At 48.8% G+C, this 22,472-nt stretch overlaps 1 protein-coding gene across 1 annotated transcript; it reads right to left on the reverse strand.

Moving 5' to 3' along the window:
- Positions 1-532: 532 nt before the first annotated feature.
- WDR44 (WD repeat domain 44) lies at positions 533-21,715 on the reverse strand. Its single transcript, XM_070760006.1, has 20 exons — positions 21,503-21,715; positions 18,325-18,361; positions 16,838-16,915; positions 15,232-15,871; positions 14,479-14,609; positions 13,521-13,616; positions 12,949-13,085; positions 12,154-12,237; positions 10,993-11,099; positions 10,063-10,214; positions 9,826-9,964; positions 9,654-9,718; positions 8,530-8,643; positions 7,151-7,273; positions 6,714-6,905; positions 3,913-4,014; positions 3,698-3,813; positions 3,455-3,582; positions 2,705-2,836; positions 533-1,684 (listed from the first exon to the last, which is right to left on the reverse strand). Exons 1-20 carry the CDS (start codon positions 21,580-21,582, stop codon positions 1,590-1,592), a joined length of 2,748 nt encoding a protein of 915 aa, XP_070616107.1. The 5' UTR covers positions 21,583-21,715; the 3' UTR covers positions 533-1,589.
- Between the last annotated feature and the right edge of the window lie 757 nt (positions 21,716-22,472).

Genomic DNA, 22,472 nt, shown 5'->3' on the forward strand with positions numbered 1-22,472 from the left:
TCCAGTATCTCAGGGGTTGCCCCAAAGAAGCTATCCTCCAAAGCACCTGAGGGTAGAACCAGAAGCAATGGGTGGAAACTAAACAAGGACAGAAGCAACTTAGAACTAAGGAGGAATTTCCTGATAATTAGAACAATTGATCAGTGGAACAGCTTGCCACCAGAAGTTGTGAATGCCCCAACACTGGAGGTTTTTAAGCAGATGTTGGATAACCACCTGTCTGAAGTAGTGTAGGGTTTCCTGCCTAGGCAGGGGGTTGGACTAGAAGATCTCACAGGTCCCTTCCAATTCTATTGTTGTTATTATTATTATTACTACTACATCCTGAGTCAAGGTGAACATCACTTCCGCTGAGGTCGGACCATGTTTCTGCAAAAACTCCCCCCGCCCCAAATTTGGTGCGGATGGAAAACAGAGAATAAATAAAATAAATAAAATAAAATAAAAATGGACCAACTCGGGGCCAAGGGAAAAAACTTCATACCACTGTTGTGTGTGTATGTGAGATTAAAAAATAATACTACAAACACCGTTTCTGAGTGTGACCCATTTTTAATAACACATCCTTTGTTTTCTTAAGCGGCTGCCACCTTCAACAATCTTTCTCGCAGGTTTCCCCCCCGCGAGAGAGTTGCGTCATTGGTCGCCCTTTTACAAATATTTACAAAGCCTTTGAAATTCAGTCTGAACTCTAAACAAGGATAACAAAAACAAAAACTTAAAACTACAATATTTTTTAAAAAAATATGTAAACAGTTTTATTTTACATCGTTTTGTAAAATATAAGAATTGTTCCTAATGCAGCTTTAAGTTGCTTTAAAGTGAGCGTAGTATAATATCCCTGTGCCTGGGATTTAAGGAATGAGAAACGCTTTTTCATAGAAATATTGTGCTCCAGTGTGCAAAAAAAAAAAAAAAAGAGAGAGGCAACAGAACAGGGTTGAGTGCACGACAGTGAGAAGACCACAGAAGTCCACGTTATAAAACACCGAAACGAGGTTTGACGCTCATCCAAGAGGAGGATCGGTCTCACAGAACTTAAAACGGCCTGGGCAGAAACGCAGCTCGGTTACGGGAAAATTTAAAAACCTGATCCGCTTTTTGCAAGGGGAGGGATTCTGGGACTTTGTGCAATTGCGAAGAATCGGGCGCCACTGGGATCCACTACATTTTCCCCTGTGCAAAACCGTTCCTGGGAGACCCCCACCCCTGAAGATCGCACTCTACTTTCCATGCAGGGTTATTCCCCCCCCCCAGGGCTTCCCCCATAGCAGCAGAAAGATTGGGGAGCCCCACAAGGCTCCTTTTCTCTCCTATTTGCGTGAGGCTGCTGGCCGCTCTGTCCTCTCTAATCTAAAAAGCGGTGGGGAGTGGTGGGCATTGAGAGGGGAGGGGGAGAGAGAGGGAGAGAGACGCTGCTTCTTTGGGCAGCTCCAAGTTCAGCAGCCGTACACGAAGGGATTCAACGCTAAGCCAACCTCCAGCGCCGGATTATTACGCTGCGTCACCAAGCACAAGATTTCACACCATAATCGTGGGTGTTACGGGTACCATTACTGCCAGGCTACTACCGAGGGACTGGCCACTCTTCAGGAGAGGTTTTTCTTTTTGTTGATGAAGACTTTGATGGCTCCGGTGAAATCGGCCGAGAGAAGCACCTCCGTGTGGTCAGCCTTCAAGGCTCCTTCAAAGACAAGACAACGTACGGTGGGACCTCTACTTACGGACTTAATGTTTTTAAAATTATATTAGAGTTTTTTTAAAGTTTTATCCATCACATTAATTGGATTTTTTAAATTATTTACTATGTTGTTTGATATTTTGTGAGCCGCCCCGAGTCCCTCAATCAATCAATCAATCAATCAATCAATCAATCAATCGTTCAATGATCAGGTTCTTAAATGGAAAAGTTTGCAAGAAGCAATTTTCCCCATAGGAATCAATGTAAAAGCAAATAATGCAGGTGACTGGGGAAACCACAGGGACGGTGGAGGCCCTGTTTCCTCCCAGATTCCTAGAGAGGCCCCACAGAGGCTTCTCCCCACCTTTTCCAGCCCTGTTTCCTCCCAGGAGATTCCTAGAGAGGCCCACGGAGGCTTCTCCCTGCCTTTCCTAGCCCTGTTTCCCCCCAGGAGATTCCTAGAGAGGCCCCATGGAGGCTTCTCCCTGCCTTTTCCGGTTACAGTTTCGGAGGCTGGGGTTTGTAAGTGGAAAATGGTTCTTGAGAAGAGGCAAAAAAAATCTTGAACCCCTGGTTCTTATCTAGAAAAGTTCTTAAGTAGAGGCCTTCTTAGGTAGAGGTTCCACTGTATAAGTATACAAATATTCAGCATAATAGTATAAAATATAAGTATATCATCTATTTTATTAAAATAAGATGAAAATAAGTTGAAAATTGCCAATTTACATTATCCAAGGCTTTGCTCTTGTCAGCTAGCCGTACCCTTTCTGGGATTCGAACTCCCAAGCTATAACTTTTATTTCTTTGCTGGTAAAAAGCGACTGCCTGCGAAAGCTCCTGGATTGGGGCTAAAAGGCGAAAGCAGCACCGGTGGGCTCTGTCCCATAGTTGGGTAAACCAGGTTGCCCAGATAGGCTGGTCTCCCCAGAAACAGAATATGCCACTCAACGTGTTTTTCAGAGTCTGAGCTGCACCATTTTTGCAAAAGAACCGGGGCCAGCGAAGGCCGCCCTGGACACCTACCGGAAGGAATGGGGTCTGCAGCCCCTGAATCTTCGCTTTTGCTTTCTCCTGGGGGCTTCTCAGCCGCTTCGGAGGACACCATGAGGCCGGGGTTCGGGGCAAAAATGGCAGAGGTGACCACAGCATTGTGTGCTAAGAAGAGAAGGACGCCCATGAGGAGGGGAGAGAGAGAAAAAGAGAGAGAGAGAGAGAGGGAGAGAAAGGGAGAGAGAGGAGAGAGAAAGAGAAAAAGAGAGAAAGAGAGGGGGAGAGAGAGAAAAAGAGAGAGAGGGAGAGAAAGAAGAGAGAAAGAGAGGGAGAGAAAAAGAGAGAAAGAGAGGGGGAGAGAGAGAAAAAGAGAGAGAGGGAGAGAAAGGGAGAGAGAGGAGAGAAAGGGAGAGAGAAAGAGAGGGAGAGAAAAAGAGAGAGAAAAAGAGAGAAAGAAAGGGAGAGAGAGAAAAAGAGAGAGACAAAAAGAGAAAGAGAGGGAGAGAGAGGAAAGGGAGAGAGAGAGAGAGAAAGAAAGAAATAAGAGGAGGGAGAGGAGAGGAGGAGAAAGAAGAGAAAGAAGAAAAGGGAGGAAGGAAAGAAAAAAGAAAGAAAAGGAGGAGGAGAAGGAAGAAGAGGGAAGGCCCTGTTAGGACCCTTGTGGCTCTTTGAGTGTTTCAGGTTGCCGACCCCTGGACTAGACCACTACCCAGGACACCTAATACCCCCGCCCTCCCCAGAGCGACTTCATGGGCCCAGGGGGAGTGGGTGCCTCTGCTTTACCTTTGACCCCCTCCCAGAAGTCGTTGCGATCTCTCCTGACGGAGGAGAACTTGCTCAGGTCGTGGTAGGTGCTCCAGATGTAGACGTACTTGTCTTCCGATCCACTGACGATGTAGGTGAAGTCGTGGCTGGGGAGGCAGAGTGGGAGACCCCTTTGGCTTCCAGGCCCCCCGTTCCAAGCCCCCCGTCTGAGGGGAAGCCCCTTCACTCAGGTGAGCAGATCCTGAGCCCCTCCGTCCTCACCTGAAGCTGGCTTTGATCTGGCTGCTGCTGTTGACGTAGCCCTTGTACTTCATGGAGAGAGACAGGTCCCGCAGGTCGTAGAGCCGGATGCGCGAGTCGTTGGAGGTCACCAGGATCTAGTGGGGCAAGGAGGCGAGGTTTCCGTTCAAAGGCTGGCACCTTTTGACCCAGACTGGGTGGGTCCTCTCCTGGGTCATCCCCTAGGTCGTGGCTACCTTGTTTTCACCCGGCAGGGGCTCAATCCCCGTGATCTTCCTCCCCACTCGATTCCGTCCTCTGGTTGACCGCACGTGGATCTGAGTGTGATACTTGAGGTGCTAAAGAGAAAGACGGGAGAAGGAGGAGGTTGCACAGACCCCACTTCAGAAAAGGGCCACGGGGAGATCCCTAAAGGAAAGCCACGTAGTCAGCAGGGTCTTCTGGGGGCTGAAAACTGGGCTCCCAGCAGGGGTGGGTTGCTACAGGTTCGCCCTGGTTTGGGCGAACTGGTAGCGGTGGCGATGGGAGGCTCTGCCTACGCACTCAGACGTTATCACAGACAATCTGCACATGTGCAGAAGGTTCTATGCACTAGTTGGGTTTGTCAAAGTATGTTTGGAGGACATAGTATAATGTTACTTTAGGGTCTAGGCTGCAATTAGCTGTTGCATCGTATTGGATTGTAATGCATTGTTGGTTGTTGTTGGCTTTTGCGGTTAGACTTGATAATGCTTGCTATATAAATGTGTGCTAAGTTTTGTTGCGTGCTAAATACTCTTGTGTGCTAAGATATTACAGTGGAACCCCGACATAAGAGCTGCTCTACTTAAGAGCAACTCGAGATAAGAGCTGGGAGGGGAGAGATATTTTTGTTCTACTTACAAGCCCAAATTCGAGATACAAGCGCCAAGGAGCTGTCTCCTGAAGCCAAACGCTAACTTCCGCGTTCGGCTTCAGGAGACAGCTGCGAAGCGGCGCGCGTGTTTTAAAAGGTTGCAGCCGGCCTGGGGGGCTCGGGGGGGTGCTTGCACCTTTCTTTCTTGCTCTTTTTCTTTCTCTCTTTTACCTTCCCTTCCTCTATTTCTTCTTTTCTTTCTCCTTCCCACCTTCTTCCCTCCCTCCCTCCCTTCACTCATTCCTCTCTTACTCTCCCCTTTCATAAGTTTCCTTGCTTCCTTCCTCTGTTCCTGTCCCTTCCCCCTTTCTTTCTTTCTTTCTTGCTCTTTTTCTTTCTCTCTTTTACCTTCCCTTCCTCTATTTCTTCTTTTCTTTCTCCTTCCCACCTTCTTCCCTCCCTCCCTCCCTTCACTCATTCCTCTCTTACTCTCCCCTTTCATAAGTTTCCTTGCTTCCTTCCTCTGTTCCTGTCCCTTCCCTCTTTCCTTCCTTCCTTCCCACCCTCCGTCCATTCATTCACCCATTCCTCTCTTGATCGCTTAAAGCCGGTCCCTGGTGCAAAAAGGGTTGGGGACCTCTGTCCTACAGGATTGGGTGGCAGAGAAGTTGAACATATGTAAATTTAAAAGTTTAAGAAAGTTTACAAGTTAAGTGAAAGAAACTTCATTATTCATTTATATGTACATGTACATTTCTTCATTAAAAACATGTCTTTCTGCATAATTTAGACTAACTTTGTGAGTTTTTTGAGGGCTGGAACCAATTAAAATTATTTACATTAATTCCTATGGGGAAAAGTCGTTCGAGATAAGAGCTGCTCGACTTAAGAGCCCAGGTCCGGAACGAATTAAACTCGTATCTCGAGGTACCACTGTATTTCTAAATTGGGGTTTTAAATTAACTTAAATATTAGATTTGTTTACATTGTATTATTATTGCTGTGAGTCACCCCGAGTATGCGGAGAGGGGCGGCATACAAATCTGATAAATAAATAAATAAATAAATAGTGTGTTTAATTCTGCTGTATGCTAATAGCATACTATATACTAGGGGAAGAGCCTTCTCTGTGGCGGCTCCGACCCTCTGGAATCAACTCCACCCAGAGATTAGGACTGCCCCCACCCTCCTTGCCTTTCGTAAACTCCTTAAAACCCACCTCTGTCCTCAGGCTTGGGGGAACTGAGACCCCCCCCCCCTTACCTATGTAATTTTGTGCATGATATGACTGTGTATGTATTCTATCTATTGAGGGGTTTTTTTTCTTTTTAGATTTTTTAATGTAAAACTGTTATTTTAGATTTTAATTATTAGATTTGTTACCGTGTATTGTTTTTATCACTGTTGTGAGCTGCCCCGAGTTTACGGAGAAGGGCGGCATACAAATCTAATAAATAATAATAAATAAATAATAATTTTTCTGTGTGCTAAATACTGGTCTATGTACTTCTTGTGTGTTTAATAGTGGTCTATGTATTATATTTTGATGCTGTATGGAACTGTATGTAATATTAATGTTTGGATAACTATGTAGCTGACTGTATATGCTAGTTAGTCTATTGTGTACATTGTGAATAACATTTACACCTTTCCTACATTGTGGTCTGTGCTATTGGCTGAACTGCCACCACTGCCACATAGACTCTGAAGGATAGCAATAAATGGACAATCCAGAATTGGTACTGGTACATGGTGGACCACATCCACTTCGAAATTATGGAAATAAAATTAAATAACTTGGATGAAAATAAATTGGAGAAGCTGATGGCACGGTGGAATAAGGTGAAAGATTATATCTGAAGTAGAATATATGACGACAATGTGAAAAATAAATTCCAATCACTTTTTGTATGTAAAGAAATGTAAACCGGAGCTAAGGAAGAAATTGAAACTTATTGCAAATAATTTAACCGCCTAAATGGTGGTGGGGTTTTATTGGTGTCGGGCACGTTTTCTTTTAAGTATTTTTTTGTTTGTTGTAATAAAATTTAATTAAAAAATTTAAAAAAATAAAAAGTGTAAAGCAGTAAAAAAAAAAAGTTTGGTGTTTCCATCATTGGCTGTAAGCACGGCGTGGAATGATGACACCCAGAAGTGCAGCCAATGAAAGTGAGGCCCACTCCGGGGTCCCAGGGGGCTCACCTCCGTGTCGTAGAAGATACACCGGCCGTCGTAGGTGCCGATCACGGCGTATTTGCCGTTCTGGCAGAAGTTTGCAGCCGTGATCAGCTTGGTCTGGCCGTCCACCTCGTTCCAAAGGGCCACCTTTTTGTCAGGAATGTTCCAGAGCCGAAGCTTGCCGTCCAGCGAGCCGCTTAAGAAGTATCTGTCGTCCTATAAAAAGGGGGCCGGAAGAACCCATTTCAACGCCAACACCAGGATATCGACCAGGGAGAGGCTGTCACAATCCTGGGCCCGCTTGCTCCAAGGCTTTGCCCGGGGCCTCCTCCCTCTGCTACGGTTGGGTATCCGGGATCCCTCCCCCAACCTCGCAGGGCGCGCCAACCCGCTTCCCATGCAAAATGGGGGATGAGAACGTTGCACCAGATAAAAGACCGGGGCCGCCCGCCACCACTGACCCTGGGATGGAAGGCGATTGCCGTGACGAAGTCGATGTGCTGGAAACAGCAGAGGCATTCCCTCCGAGAGATGTGCCACAGCCGGACGGTCTTATCCATGGAGGAGGAGAGCAGGAAGTAGTTCTGCCGGGGAGGAAGCCAGTGGGGAGGGGGTTGATTTCTGGGGACGCCAAACTACAGGGGGACCCGATTTAAGGCTTTAACCAAACTTCTCCCTCACAGAAGGAGTGGAGGGCGGGACCCTGGATGCTGGCGGCCCCAGACAAAGAAATAATAATAATAATAATAATAATAATAATAATAATAATAATAATTATTATTATTATTATTATTAATTAGATTTGTATGCCGCCCTTCTCTGAAAACTCAGGGCAGCACATAATTTATATACAGGAGCGGAATGAGATTTCATCTGCACTAATAGCGGGTGATCGAGAACAGAGAAAGGGAGCGTTCAAACCTGGTTTTGGAACACGTGTGTATGTGTTTGTGTGTCATTGTATGTATGTGTGTATGTAACATATTTTTGATGATAATGAAAAGGAAGGAGACTACTGTAGATCTATTTTGAGATTATTTGCTCTCATCAGGCAGTCATACCCTTACTGGGATTTGAACCTGGGCCTCTGTCTTGTAAGGCAGTGGCCTTAGCCTCTAGGCTACAGGGTCACCTCCTTATCAGCTTGTAGCAGGGAAAGGGCTATGTGTGATTTTTTTTTGAGTCACCCTGGGAGGAACATATAGCTTCCTTTTTGCCATGTATGTATGTATGCATGTATGTATGTGTGTGTGTCTATATATCACACACACATATATATATATATATACATATATATACACACACACTCATTCATTCAATTTCTATGCTGCCCAACTCCCTAGGGGCTCTAGGCGTCTAGAATCCCCAAAGCAATCAGGGCTGGGCGTAATCCACAATAGAACGTGGTTGAGCCGAGGTGGCGCAGCAGGTAGAGTGCAGTACTGCAGGCCACTAAAGCTGACTCTAGATCTTCAGGTCAGCGGTTCAAATCTCATCACCGGCTCAAGGTGGACTCAGCCTTCCATCCTTCTGAGGTGGGTCAAATGAGGACCCGGATTGTTGGGGGCAACTCTGTTAAAAAGTGCTAACATTGCTAACATGTTGTAAGCCGCCCTGAGTCTAAGGAGAAGAGTGGCATTAAAACAATCAAAGAAATAAATCTCTCCTCCCTCCTGTTGGGCAGAAAGGGAGGGTGCCTCTTGAGGATTTTATGGCTGTCCAAGCTCTTTGCTGGTCACCTTCAAGAAGGACCAGACGATGACCCCAGTGCCGTCCCCCAGCGAGATCAACAACTGCTTTAAAGCCTAAACCACCAGAGGGAATGGGACTCTTGACTTACTTTGGACCAGGACAAGTCCAGGAGATCGGCCGTGTGCCCTTTGTATTTGCAGAACGGCCGCTGCCGAAATGGGGTGCTCTTGTCATCGGGGTCCTCGTCGGTCCCACTGCACACCTGGAATGCAGAGGAATGACAAAAAAGCCCCTCCCAACCGGTGACATCCCCCCTCCCCTTCCTGAAGGGAGGGAGAGCAGCCTCCCCCGACGCCCCAACTCCTGGTCGTTCCCACCAAGGAAAGCTGGTTTGAACCCCTTAGAACTGGACCAGGGGGTCCAGGGGGAAAGCATTTTGACATTCCCTGACATCTCCCTGTCACTTGCGATCTAGCTAAGCACAGTCGTAGTTGACGTGATACCAAACGGCAGAGCCATGGAGAAACATCGGTAGCTGAGGAAGCAAGTTCGTGCCACAGTTATGCTCATTTCTACTTGACTCTGCCAGGCAGCGCGATCCATTTAAAAAAAATATGATTTCCCCCTGACTTTTAAACATTTTGATAGCTTCCCCCCCCCCCCCGATTTATTCCAGTTTTTTTCACGAATTCCCTGATATTTTCCTGAACCACCAATTTCCCTGATTTCCAAGTTTGCTGGACATCCTGTAGACGAGGAAAAGCGATGGTGCATTTTAAAGCCGTCCCTCTCTGCAACCCTGTGTTTCCTCAGCCTTGGACACTTTTAAGGGGCCTGGACTTCAACTCCCAGAGCTCCCCAGCCAGCATAGCCAAGCTGACCATGGGGGCCGCCAAGCGCAGCCTTTGAAGGGAGAAGGGGAAACAACGAAGGATAGAAAAGGCCGAGTTGCCTTCTTCAGGTTTGACTCTTGACCCTCCTTGATCAACGAATAAATTAGGGCTGCCCCCGCCTTCCTCGTCTTTTGTAAGTTATTAAATACTCATCTTTGGCGCCAGGCATGGGGAAATTAACACACACACCAATTGTCAAGGTTGGTGTATGGTTTGATTGTGTGATTATTTTATTATAAGGGCTTTAAATTGTATTTTTAAAAAATTGGATTTGTACATTGTTTATGTTGTTGCGAGCTGCCCCGAGTCCTCAGAGGGACAGCATACAAATCTAATAAATTATTATTATTATTATTGTGGGCGTAGCTGCCCGACTCACCCCGGTATCGTTATCCGACTTGGCCGAGTTCAGACTTTCTTGAGACGGGGAGGGGGAGACGCGGCCTAGGGGGCAAGACAGGACAGCCGTTGAAAGGGGCTTCTCTGGGGGACCCCCCTCCGCCCCCCCTGTGTCAGGCGAGATCGGCCGCCCGGGCAGAAGATGGCGGCACCTTCCGAGTTGTACTTCATCCTCATGTTGTTGAAATAATCGAACGCCGTCTTCAGCACCCAGATCCGCACGAGGTTGTCCTGTCCGGCAGAGGCCAGCAGCCGCCCGCAGTGCGAAAACTTCATGGTCCACACGGCCCCCTACACGAAAAGGCAAACTTGGTTTGATGAGCTCAAAGGGTGGCACACACACGCACAGCCCCTCCAAACAGACCACCAAGGGGGGGGTGCCAGCTCACCATGTGCTCCCCACTGAGATCCTGCACGAGCTTCACTTGCTCGAAGTCGTATGGCCCCTTGAAGCCGTGGGCGGCTTTGAATTTCACCGGCCGGGTGTAGGGCATGCCCTCGTCATCGCTGGACGACGGGTCGTCTTGGTCCGTGTGGAAGACTGAGAACAGAAGGGGGGGGGGAGGACGTGGGTCCCAGCGCCATTTTTTTCGGACTGTAAGACGCGCCTGGCTTTTGGGGGAGGAGAACAAGGGGGGAGGGAATCTGCCTCTGCCTCCCAGCACCCAGCCGGTATTCATCCCTCAGACCCATTCGCCACTGCGGCACCTTCGAGAACACTGCACCAGCCCCCTCCCCACAATATTCGCTGTAAAAGTTGCACAGACATGTCCACCCATGGTATGATCGATTGTCTGGTGGTGGGATCACTGAGCACAGGTTATATGCTATATGTTGTGTGTGTGTTTTACATTATAAAAATCAATAAAAATATTAATTAAAAAAAAAAGACATCTCCACCCATTTTTGGGGGGAGGGGGGAGGAAGAGTGCATCTTACACTTAAATAAATAGGGTATTTTAAATATTTATGTATCAAGTTATTGTATTGTATCCTACACCTGTTATATTCTACCCTACTCTTATTTTAAATTGTTTGTACAGAACTTTAATTGGTAATTTAAGTTAAGGGTCTCCGAGTCTTCGGAGAGGGGCGGCTTACAAATCTAATAAATAACAACAACAACAACAACAATAATAAGGCCTAAAGGCTAATCATTAAATGAAGTGGGGCCTCTTATAACGAGACACTGCAGAGGTAGGCAGAAGGCTGGAAACCCTCCTCCAATAACTTAGGCAGCATTTGTGGATGCAAAGAAATGGCGAGAGGGGCACAGAAGCAGCCCTCCCCCCCAGACTCCCTGCACACACACACCCCACCTTCGTCTCGGACGCTCTTCACTTTGTTGACGGCCCGTTCTCCGTACTCTTCAGCCAGATGGCGAGCCCTCTTGACCGATTTGCCCAGGAATTTCTTCAGCTGCGTCCTTCAAAAAGGCACAAGAAAGCAAAGCTCTGGTTTGGTCAGCAAAGATTCAGCCCCCATTCCACCGCTGCCCCCTCCCCAGCCTCTTTGACGGAGGGGCTTCTGGCGCAAAGCTGCATCTGGATGGGTTTGGACTGAAGGTCTTGAAGCCCGGCTTCTCTGCCATGGGACGAGCAGAAACACAGAAGACTGAAGGCAGAAAAAGACCTCCTGGTCCATCTAGTCTGCCCTTATATACTATTTTTTGTATTTTATCTTAGGATGGGTCTATGTTTATCCAGGGCATGTTTTAATTCAGTGACTGTGGATTTACCAACCAGGTCTGCTGGACGTTTGTTCCAAGCACCTACTACTCTTTCAATAAAATAATATTTTCTCATGTTGCTTTTGATCTTTCCCCCAACTAACTTCAGATTGTGTCCCCTTGTTCTTGTGTTCACTTTCCTATTAAAAACACTTCCCTCCTGAACCTTATTTCAGCCTTTCACATATTGAAATGTTTCGATCATGTCCCCCCTTTTCCTTCTGTCCTCCAGACTCTACAGATGGAGTTCATGAAGTCTTTCCTGATACGTTTGATGCTTAAGACCTTCCACCATTCTTGTAGCCCGTCTTTGGACCCCTTCAATTTGATCCATCTCTTTTTGTAGGTGAGGTCTCCAGAACTGAGCACAGTATTATTCCAAATGGGGTCTCACGCTCTATACAACGGGATCACAATCTCCCTCTCCCTGCTTGTTATACCTCTAGCTATGCAGCCAAGCATTCTACTGGCTTTCCCTACCGCCTGACCGCACGGTTCACCCATGACAGCATTGAAACTCTGGCCTGTTTGGCTGTTTTGGAAAGTGTGGTGGGTGTGGGGAGGGGGACGCAGGGCTTGGGGAGGCCAGGGTGGGCTGTCCAGAAATCTCTTGAGAAAGAGGACACAAACGGGGGAAGCAGATACCCTGGACTGCAGACTGAAGCCATTTCGGCCAGTCCTCCTTCCCCCCAAACCCCACTAACAAAAAGGACAGAGGAGACCCCCCCCTTCGCCCTCCTAGGAGCCTCACGTTTTCTGTTTCAAGCGGCCCCCGTCCGTGTCGCTCTGCTGCAGCTGCAATTTGTCCTCATCGTCCGACTGGGCCCCGTCGTTACTGTGCAAGGGAAGCAGGGCAGAGGAGGGAGGTTAACAACAACAACAACAACAGAGTAGGGAGGTACCCTGGAGGTCTTCTAGTCCAACCCTCTGCTTAGGCAGGAAACCCTACACCATTTCAGACAGATGGTGATCCAACATCTGCTTAAAAATTTCCAGTGTTGGAGCATTCACAACTTCTGGAGGCAAGCTGTTCCACTGATCAATTGTTCTCCTTAGTTCTAAGTTGGTTCTCTCCTTGTTTAGTTTCCACCCATTGCTTCTTGTTCTACCCTAGAGGTGCTTTGGAGAATAGATTGACCCTTTTTCTTTGGGGCAACCCCTGAGAAATATTGGAAGACTGCTATCCTGTCTCCCCTGGTCCTTCTTTTAACTCGCCATGCCCAGTTCCTGCAACCGTTCTTCCTATGTTTTAGCCTCCAGTCCCCTCATCCTCTTTTGCATCGTGGTGACCAAAACTGAACGCAGGATTCCACGTGTGGCCTTAACCAAGGCCTTATAAAGTGGTATTAAGTGGATCTTCCCGAGTTTTAAACATTTTAATAGTTTGTTTCCCCCCCCTGATTTATTCCGTTTTTTCCACGAATTCCCTGATGATTCCCTTCTACTTCCCGAAATGCCGATTTCCCTGATAATTCCCTGATTTCTCTGTTTTTCAGGTTTGCTGGACACCCTGAGGTGGGCATCCCAGTGCTGGCTCCATCCCTACCTGACGTATTCCTTCGTCCGGCGCATGATGTGCAAGGTCAGGGGGTTGATGCCCGTGGGCAGCTTTTCCTCCGCCAAGCTGAGCGGGATTTCCTCGCCCGTGTCCAGGTTCTTGATCATGACGCTGGCCAGGATCTCCTAGAGGGAAGGGCCGGAGGGAGAGAGAGAGAGAGAGGAGGGGGCTTTGTCTCTTAGGCTCCTCCCAGGGCTAGAGATGGATTTGGGGTCAAGGTGCCTCGAAGGGGCAAACGGGATGTTTGCAGTGAAGGGCTACCAATGGCCGTGGCTTATGCATTTTCTTTCAACATCTCTCACTGCAAAATGGGTGCTCTGGGGGGGGGAGCTCCATTTTCGCTACTGGCCTCCCTGTCCAGGCAGTAGCCCCCCGCTGTGTGTGTGACCAGGCCCTTGCCCTTTCTTCCGCAACCCCAAAGACCCGCTCTCTTTTGCCTAGGGGGGCTCCCACCGGGACGCAGCTCGGCAGGAAGCAGGGCTGGGAAGGGAGAGCGTTGCCGGAAGCCCCCCCACCAGCCAGGACCCCTCCCCACGCCAAGACAAGAGGCCCAGACCTACCTCGTCTGTGAGTTCTCGCCCAGAGTTCGACCGGGGCCTCTGCGATCCAATCACTTCACTCAAGACCACCTGACCGTCCGCGGACTTCCCGTTCTCCTGCAGCAACAGGGGGCGTGCGGAGGGTGAATCAGAAAGAGGAGGAAGACCCCCACCCACACGTTCCGATTGAACTTATGGTGTAGGTTGAGGATGAACGTGCACGACTGGTTTTTAAATAAACTGGGGTTTTAGAAGCTGAACGAGTTAGATTTTTATTTGTTTTTATAATGGGTGCTTTTTAGAATTTTAAAGTAGATTTCTTATGTATTTTGTAATGGTTTTGTTGTAAGGTGCCCTCAGTTTCAGGAGAAGGGCAGGAAGGAAAGGAAAGGAAGGAAGGAAGGAAGGAAGGAAGGAAGGAAAGAAAGAAAGAAGGAAAGAAAGGAAGGCAGGAAGGAAGGAAAGAAGGAAAGGAAGGAAGGAAGGAAGGAAAGGAAGGAAAGAAGGGAAGGAAGGAAGGGAAGGAAGAGATAAGTTTTTAATGACTTACAAAAGGCGAGGAGGGTGGGGGCAGTCCTAATCTCTGGGGGGAGTTGATTCCAGAGGGCCGGGGCTGCCACAGAGAAGGCTCTTCCCCTAGGTCCTGCCAGGTGACATTTTTTAGTCGACAGGACCCGGAGAAGGCCGACTCTGTGGGACCTAATCGGCTGCTGGGATTCGTGCAGCAGAAGGCAGTCCCAAAGGTATTCTGGTCCGGTGCAATGTAGGGCTTTATAGGTCATAACCAACACTTTGAATTGAGTCTGATCGGCAGCCAATGCAGACCGCGGAGCCCATGACTGCTCTCGCAGCCGCATTCTGCACGATCCGAAGTTTCCGAACACTCTTCAAAGGGAGCCCCATGTAGAGAGCGTTGCAGTCGTCCCCCCCAACCCCAACCGGTGTGTTCTGTCCCACCTCCGCTCACCCCTTCCCTCACCTGAGCAGTGACCACTTTGTCGCCGCTGGTGGCGCTGGCCAAGTCCAGGGACGGCTGAGAGTCTTTGGCCATGGGGTCCAGGGAAGCGATGGGCGTCAGGAGGCCCCCCAGGGGGAACGGCTCCCGAGGAACTGTGGAAGAAACGCGGGAGTTGAAAGGGAGGAGACGCGGCGGAACGACAGGGAGGAGGAGTCTCCCAAGGCAGTCTTTCCCAAACGTGGCAATTTGAAGATGTCTGGATTTCAACTCCCAGAATTCCCCAGCCAGCATTCGAATCCCAGCAGCCGATTAGGTCCCACAGAGTCGGCCTTCTCCGGGTCCCGTCGACTAAAAAATGTCATCAGGCGGGACCTAGGGGAAGAGCCTTCTCTGTGGCAGCCCCGGCCCTCTGGAATCAACTCCCCCCAGAGATTAGGACTGCCCCCACCCTCCTCGCCTTTTGTAAGTCATTAAAAACTCAACCCTCCCTCCCTTCCTCCCTCTCATCCTTCCTTCCTTTCCTTCCTTCTTTCCTTCCTTCCTTCCATCCTCCCTTCCATCCATCCTTCCTTTCCTTCCTTCCTTCCTTCCTTCCTTTCCTTTCTTCTTTCCTTTCCTTATTTCTTTCTTTCCTTCCTTCCTTCATTCCTCCCTCCCTCCCTCCCTTTCCTTCTTTCCTTCCTTTGCTGGCTGGGGAATTCTGGGAGTTGAAGTCCAGACCTCTTCCAATTGCCAAGATTGGGAGACACTGTGCTAAGGAAATAGAGGACTTGCCTTCCAGGCCGGGAATCTTGCCGGTGTCGATTTCCGAGTCGCTCTTCTTCTTCCTCGGTGGGGGGGCCGGCCGGGCAGGGGGTGGGGGCCGGGGGGGTGGGAGGGCCACGGGAGGCGGTGGCCTGGCCGGGCCGGACTTCTTCGTGCTGGCCACAATATCTGGTTCCATGGTCAGCTGTCGGGGGGGTTTGGCCGGAGGGGGCTCGTCGGTGGCCGAGGGGCCTTGGGGGAGTGGAGGGTCCGAGGACGGCCTCAGCTCGGCGGTCTGGTGGCCTTCCTCCTCCTCCTCCTCCTCCGGCTCTCCTCCGCCTGCTTTCCGCTCTTGGCTCTCGCTGGGGCTCCCTGAGGAGAGGACGGCGTTTTCCCCTTTGGGGGGATCGGCCCCCTCGTTGCTGGAAGGCGGCGAGGCCTCCTGGGACACCACCCCGTTTTCCAGACCCTCGGGGGCTTGGCGGGGCCCTTGCGTTGCGGCTTCTTCGATGAAGAGGTGGGGGATGTGGCGGTGGAGGTCTCCTCCGGAGAGCCAAGGGTTCGCGTGGGGCGGAGAAGGGTGGGTCAGTTCCGTTTGGGGAGGGGCCAAGGGGTCATCCTCCTCAAGCCGGTGGGCTTTCTGGCTCTCTTCTATGATGTTGTCAATGATCTGAAGAGCAAAGAGAGGCGGAACTGCAATTAGCCAGTGGTTCTCCACCTTTCTAATGTCGCGACCCCTTAATACAGTTCCTCATGTTGTGGTGACCCCCAACCTTACGTCTAGCACCAATTCTCCCAACAGAGCTTGAAGCTGATTGGCAGGAAGGTCAGAGGGACACGCCCACTGTAAATGCCTGATTGGTCGGAGTGCAAAAATACGTTCCAAGGCTCCAGAACAGAAGCTTTAGATCCTAACAACATGGGAAATTTGTCATTTATTTTAATTTATTTATTTTTATTTCTACTTCTATGCCGCCCAATCCCAAAGGAGTGACTGACAACAATAAAAAATACAAAAACAATAAAAAGAAGTCAAATGTAGGAGCTGAAACTATAAAACCCTAATTAAAATCCACAATTAAACTATCCAGTCATACAACTTGGCCATGATTATTATTATTATTATTATTATTATTATTATTATTATTATTATTATTATTTATTAGATTTGTATGCCGCCCCTCTCCGTAGACTCATGGTGTTAGGTGACCCTGTGAAATGGTCATTCGATCCCCCCCCTCCCAAAGTGCTCCCTGCCCCCAGGTTGAGAACCACTCGTTTATTAGACCATGGACAACGTAAGGGGCCCACAAAAGCATAAGCTGCAAACTACACACTTTGGAGACATAAAACCCAAAGAAATCTTGAGCGCAACAACTGTGCATTGTATAACATCTGCAGCGCAATGATTATGATCGCCATACACGTTTCACAGGCCTCCAAATAAGGCAGAGACACAACTCCCCCCCTTTTCAATCTTTTCCCTCTCTTATTTTTATTATTGTATTATTGTATTGTATTGTTTTTATTGTTGTAAGACGCCCAGAGTCCTACGAGATTGGGAGGCACAGAAGTCTAATAAATTACATTAAATCAAATCCGTCCACCGCCAATTTTTAAGTCCTGCGAAACAAACCTTCTTGGGGTCATCCTGCTTGATGTCCAGGTCTTTCCCTCCTTCGTGCTCGTCCACCAGAGGTCCTCTGTCCAGCTCCTGGAAAACAGGACCACAGGTAATCCGTCTGGTCATAAGAAGTCGGAAGAGATTTGAGTCTGGTGGTTGGGCTCCGCAGGAACTGCCGCCTCCGGCCAGATGGAGGGACGAGTTGGAAAAAACTGACCGTTGCTAACTGACCGTCCCAGCAGCAGCTAAACACCTTTGGCAATGGCTGCTTTTTTTGCACAAAATTAAGAGCAGCATCGTGCCTGGGATCTAAGGGCAGGTAGGAATGGTGGCTCTATAAACGCGTTTCTTAATCTTGATAGCTCTGCATCAGGTGGACTTCAACTCCCAGAACTCCCCAGCCGGCATGATGGCTGGAGATCTCTGGGAGTTGATGTCCACTAGGTCTTAAAGTTGGCAACATCAAAGGGACAGAAAACACGAACCCCCCCCCCAGCTCTTTTCAAACCATCCTGACAGTCAGCAGTCTAGAGCAATGTTTCCCAACCTCAGCAACTTGAAGATATCTGGAAATGCTGGCTGGGGAATTCTGGGAGTTGAAGTCCAGATATCTTCAAGTTGCCAAAGTTTGGAACCACTGGTCTACAGGGCACAAATTATATGCCTTATGAGCCGCAGTGGCACAATCGTTAGAGCACAGTACTGCAGGCTGCTTCTGTTGATCGCTGGCTGCCTGCAATTTGGTAGTTCGAATCTCACCAGGGCCCAGGGGCAGGCAAAGCGGGCTCTTCTATGACTTGTGGACTTCAACTCCCAGAATCCCTGAGCCAATCATGCTAGCTCAGGAATTCTGGGAGTTGAAGTCCACATGTCATAGAAGAGGCAACTTCGCCTACCCCTGCATCAGGCCCTTCCAGTCCTTCCAAGGTGGGTCAAATGAGGGCCCAGATTGTTGGGGGCAAGAGCCTGGTTCTCTATAAACCACTTAGAGAGGGCTGGAAAGCACTGTGAAGCGGTATATCAATCTAAGTCAGGGGTCAGCAACCCATGGCTCTGGAACCAGGTGTGACTCTTTCATCCTTCAGCTGCAGCTCCCTGTCATTCAAAATATATGTCACACCGCCAATGTGTGATACTTGCATGATTTATTGAGCTTTTCAACCCCCAGGAGCCCAAGCAATGAATAAATCCAAGAAAAGAAAAGTTTCAAAAGAAAAACAGAACATTTAATTCAACTAGTTTTGTGGCCATTTGGGAAATAGGCACGGGAAGGATTTTGTGGCTCCCGGTGTTTTCTTTTCTGTGGGAAATGGGTACAAATGGCTCTTTGGGTGTTTAAGGCTGCCGACTCCTTTTCTATGTGCTTATTAAGAGAGGGAATCCCATCCTGTTGCCTTGTCTAGCTAGATTTAGCTCTGAGGCCTTCAAAGGGAAAGGAGAGGCCGCCCTAAGAGGTGGTTGCGGCCGCATGGCACAAATATTGACACAAAGAGACACACCTTCAGTGCCGACGTCCCCGTGACTTTCGTTGGTGACCTAGTGGAGAAAAAAGACATGGGCCAGATAAGACCGGGAGGAGAAAACGCCCAACAGCCATTTCAGAATTAAGCTTGCAAGACTCCTTCGCTCGCTCTTCTGCTTAAGGGAAAGAATTCTTGCTTGCCCAGCCTCCCCTGTGGAAGATTAACGCAGTGTCCAGTTCATGACACGTCCTCTGTGGTGACCACAAGCCCTAATGCCCCCCCATTGGTAGCTGGGGGTTTTTTTTGGGGGGGGGGGGGGTTCACTGCAACCAGGTGAAATGGCAATTTCCTACTGGGCCAATTTTGGATGCAATTTTATTTGCTTCCATCTTTGGTCTCAAGCACTGATTGTGTGAACAGAAGCCCCTGGCTTCCCGAAGGCCCACGCTGGGTCCATCCTAGCTGGCGGCCACCTTCCAGGATCACAGACAGAGCCGGTCCCATTGCTCCTTCCCCTGTGGGGGATTAGAATGGTGTGGCCTCTGACGGTGACATTTCTATCTTAGTGAATTCCATCTGTCTAGTCTGGAGGACAGAAGGGAAAGGGGGGACATGATCGAAACATTTAAATATGTCAAAAGGGTTCAATAAGGTTCAGGAGGGAAGTGTTTTCAATAGGAAAGTGGACACAAGAACAAGGGGACACAATCTGAGGTTAGTTGGGGGAAAGATCAGAAGCAACGTGAGAAAATGCTGCAACGTCCTACCGGTCAATGACTACTTCAGCTTCAACCGCAACAACACAAGAGCACGCAACAGATTCAAACTTAATACGAACCGCTCCAAACTTGACTGTAAAAAATATTATTTCAACAATCGAGTTATCGAAGCATGGAACTCATTACCGGACTCAATAGTGTTAACCCTGAACCCCCAACATTTCTCCACAATTGACCTCTCCAGGTTCCTAAGAGGCCAGTAAGGGGCGTACATAAGTGCACTGGTGTGCCTTTCGTCCCCTGTCCAATTGTCTTTCCTTTCTCTCACTTATCATATATATTTTATTTCTTTCATATATCCTCTCCTCTAAGTTCACTTTACCCTTATATATATTACTACATGTCTATTTTTCTTCCTATGTATTTGTGTATTGGACAAATGAATAAATAAATAAATAAAATATTATTTTACTGAAAGAGTAGCAGATGCTTGGAACAAACTCCCAGCAGACGTGGTTGGTAAATCCAGAGTAACTGAATTTAAATATGCCTGGGATAAACATATATCCATGCTAAGATAAAATACAGGAAATAGTATAAGGGCAGACTAGATGGACCAGGAGGTCTTTTTCTGCCGTCAGTCTTCCATGTTTCTATGTTTCTCTATGCTGCACGAGACCGGGACTGACATCTGATGGCTCAATCTATATATTGAAAGGATTGGATACTGTAGCCTAGAGGTTAATTCTCTGCCTTACAAGGCCAAGGTTGCAAGTTCAAGTCCCAGAGAGGGTATAGCTAGGTGATGAGGCCAAAATAAGGCCGAAATAGATCTACCCTAGTCTCCCTTAATTTTCAAATTCAGCAAAAACATGTAACATACACACACACACACACACACACACACACACACACATATAGCTAGCACAAATGAACCCTATTTCTAGGGAAGTTTAGGATGCCTTATAAAGTGACTGCCATATTACCAGAGCTTTTCCCCTCAAGCTGATGATATAACCCAGTTTTATTCTTTTAGAATGATAAAAGCCATGGAATCCTGTGTCATGCAGGGGCCATAGGCTCTTTTTGGCAACATTACTGTACACAAATTTAGCTTTAACAAAACAAGCAGAAGAGTTTTGAAACAGTGTTAAGCTGAAGTTACAAGTTATATACCATTCTATAAACACCCTCCAACATTTTATAAAACAGTGCCTTCAAACACAAGTCTTTTTTTCCCCTTTTGCACCAATACAGAATCTTCTTCTCAAGACCGACCAAAAAATGGAAATGCTTCCCCGTGTCCTCCCCCCCCACCTTTGTGCTATGGGTTTTGATGAGAGAGAGAGAGATAGACGTGGCCAGAAATGAGTGGGGCAACTTCTAGCAGGAAGACAATCAGCAACAGATCAAGTTGCAGGTCTTAAAGCCGGAGATAATGGAAGTCTCACGAAAGAACCAGCCAGAGCAAAATTACTTGCAATGTTTGGAAATGTGCACTTAGCCGCTGCAGTGATTTGCTGTAAGAGCTCTTTTGAGAGAGAAAGACGCCGACTTCAAATCTGGTTCACAAAAGCGAATATGAATCATCCCTCATCTTCTGCACCCTGGAGATGTTGTGGCTGAAAGCAACAATTGTGTATGGAAGAGGCTTATTCAGCACCATGGGACTTTTCTTTGGAGAGTCTGGGGATAGACAAAGGCCCATCTTTGAACTAGCCCCCTCCACGATTCTTCCAACCCTGAGTCCAAGTGACCGGCTAACTCCCACAGAGTCGTCCTCCTCCAGCTCCTGTTGGCCAGACAATGTCGCTTGGCGGGGCCATGGGGAAGAGCCTTCTCTGTGGGGGCCCCGGCCCTCTGGAATCAGCTCCCCGCAGAGATCCCACCCTCCCCACCTTCTGCAAGAGTCTCAAGATTCATCTATGCCGCCAGGCTTGGGGCCATTAGGAATGCAATGTATGTTTACTGTGTGAATGGTAGTGACTGATTTTAATATTACTGGGGGTTTAGATTAACTGTTTTGAAATGAATTGGGTGATGATGTATTGTTTTTATAGGTAGTAAACTGCCCCAGTCCTTGGAGAGGGGCAATAGAGAAGGCCAATAAACAAACAAACAAACCTCCCTCCCCCCCATTTTGGAGGGGTCACGAAGAGGTGGCCAAGCACAGCCCCAGCCCAATACCCAGGCGCCAGAGATGGGGGCGGGGGAGAATGCAGGGCACCAAAGATGCAATGGGGGGGCGCCCCCACCCTTCAGCCAGAGGGTCCCAGGGAGGGAGGGGCAAGAAGCCATAGCAAGAAGGGGAAGGAGGGAGTCGGGGGAGGGAGGGAGGAGATCCCGCCCCCTCCTCCCTGGGGGGGGGTTTCAGAGAGTCCCTTGGGGGGGCGCCCGCTCTCTCTCTCTCTCTCTCCCCCCTCTGCCCCCCCCCACTTCCAGGCTCAGCCAGACCCACACACACACACCGCTCCTGCCCCCCCGGCCGGACTCACGCCGAGGGGCTCCCGCCGTGCTGGGCGACGTCCTCGGGGGCGTCGTAGAAGAGCTCCTCGGTATCCGAGTCGGACGCCATGAAGGCGGCGGCGACGGGGCAGCAGCAGCGGCGGCGGCGGAGCGGGCAGGGCCGCACGGAAGTCTCGCGAGAGCCCCGTGGGGGAGGAGGTGTAGCCGGAAGCAGCTGGGCAGGCGGAAGGGCCCGCCCATTCACTTCCGGGGCGTCGGGGGGGGGGAATCCGGAAACAAACTTTAATTCATCTGAGCCTCAGACGCAAATGAAAGACGTTTGAGCGCGAGTCTGCGGGCTGAGCGCCTGCAAGCGGCTGGGCTTTGTCTGGTTTCCTTTCCCCTCCTCCTGATTGACTATATATTCCATCTATTTGTAAAATATAAATATATGGAATACATATGGAATGGGTTAGGAGGGTCTCCTGCTAGGGGTGGGCTAGAAGACCTCCAAGGCCCCTTCCAGCTCTCTTCCCATAGAGGGATTTGAATAGGTCACTGAACTGATAGCCTTCTTTTGGCATACTCAGTAATATCGGAGTCATGAACAATCCTGCTGCTGGCCACCAGGCTGACTGGCCTTGCAAAGGAGACAAACAGCGCCCCCTAGAGTCGGCAACGACTAGCGGAGTCAAATCCGCAGGGACTTCTTTTCCTTTTACCTATAACCAGTGATGGGCTCCTGTCCCCACGGCGGGGGGGGGGGGGGAGACACACAGTGGGAGTGGTAAGTTTATGCACTATTTATGGAATACTTAATAGTTTTTTTTAATTGTCCTTCCTTGTCTACCACCTTAGGATGATCCTTCATTACTTTTAAAATAGGAAATAATTAAATTGTATGTTTTTACCCATAAAGGCTTTAATCATGTTCATCATGATCTAGAACTGGACTTTTATAGCAATAAAAGAAAACCGAGCTACTTGCCTAACCTGTTATCCTACTGAGCCTTGTGGGTT

Source organism: Erythrolamprus reginae, chromosome 8 (genome assembly GCF_031021105.1).
Source record: "Erythrolamprus reginae isolate rEryReg1 chromosome 8, rEryReg1.hap1, whole genome shotgun sequence".
NCBI lineage: Eukaryota > Metazoa > Chordata > Lepidosauria > Squamata > Dipsadidae > Erythrolamprus > Erythrolamprus reginae.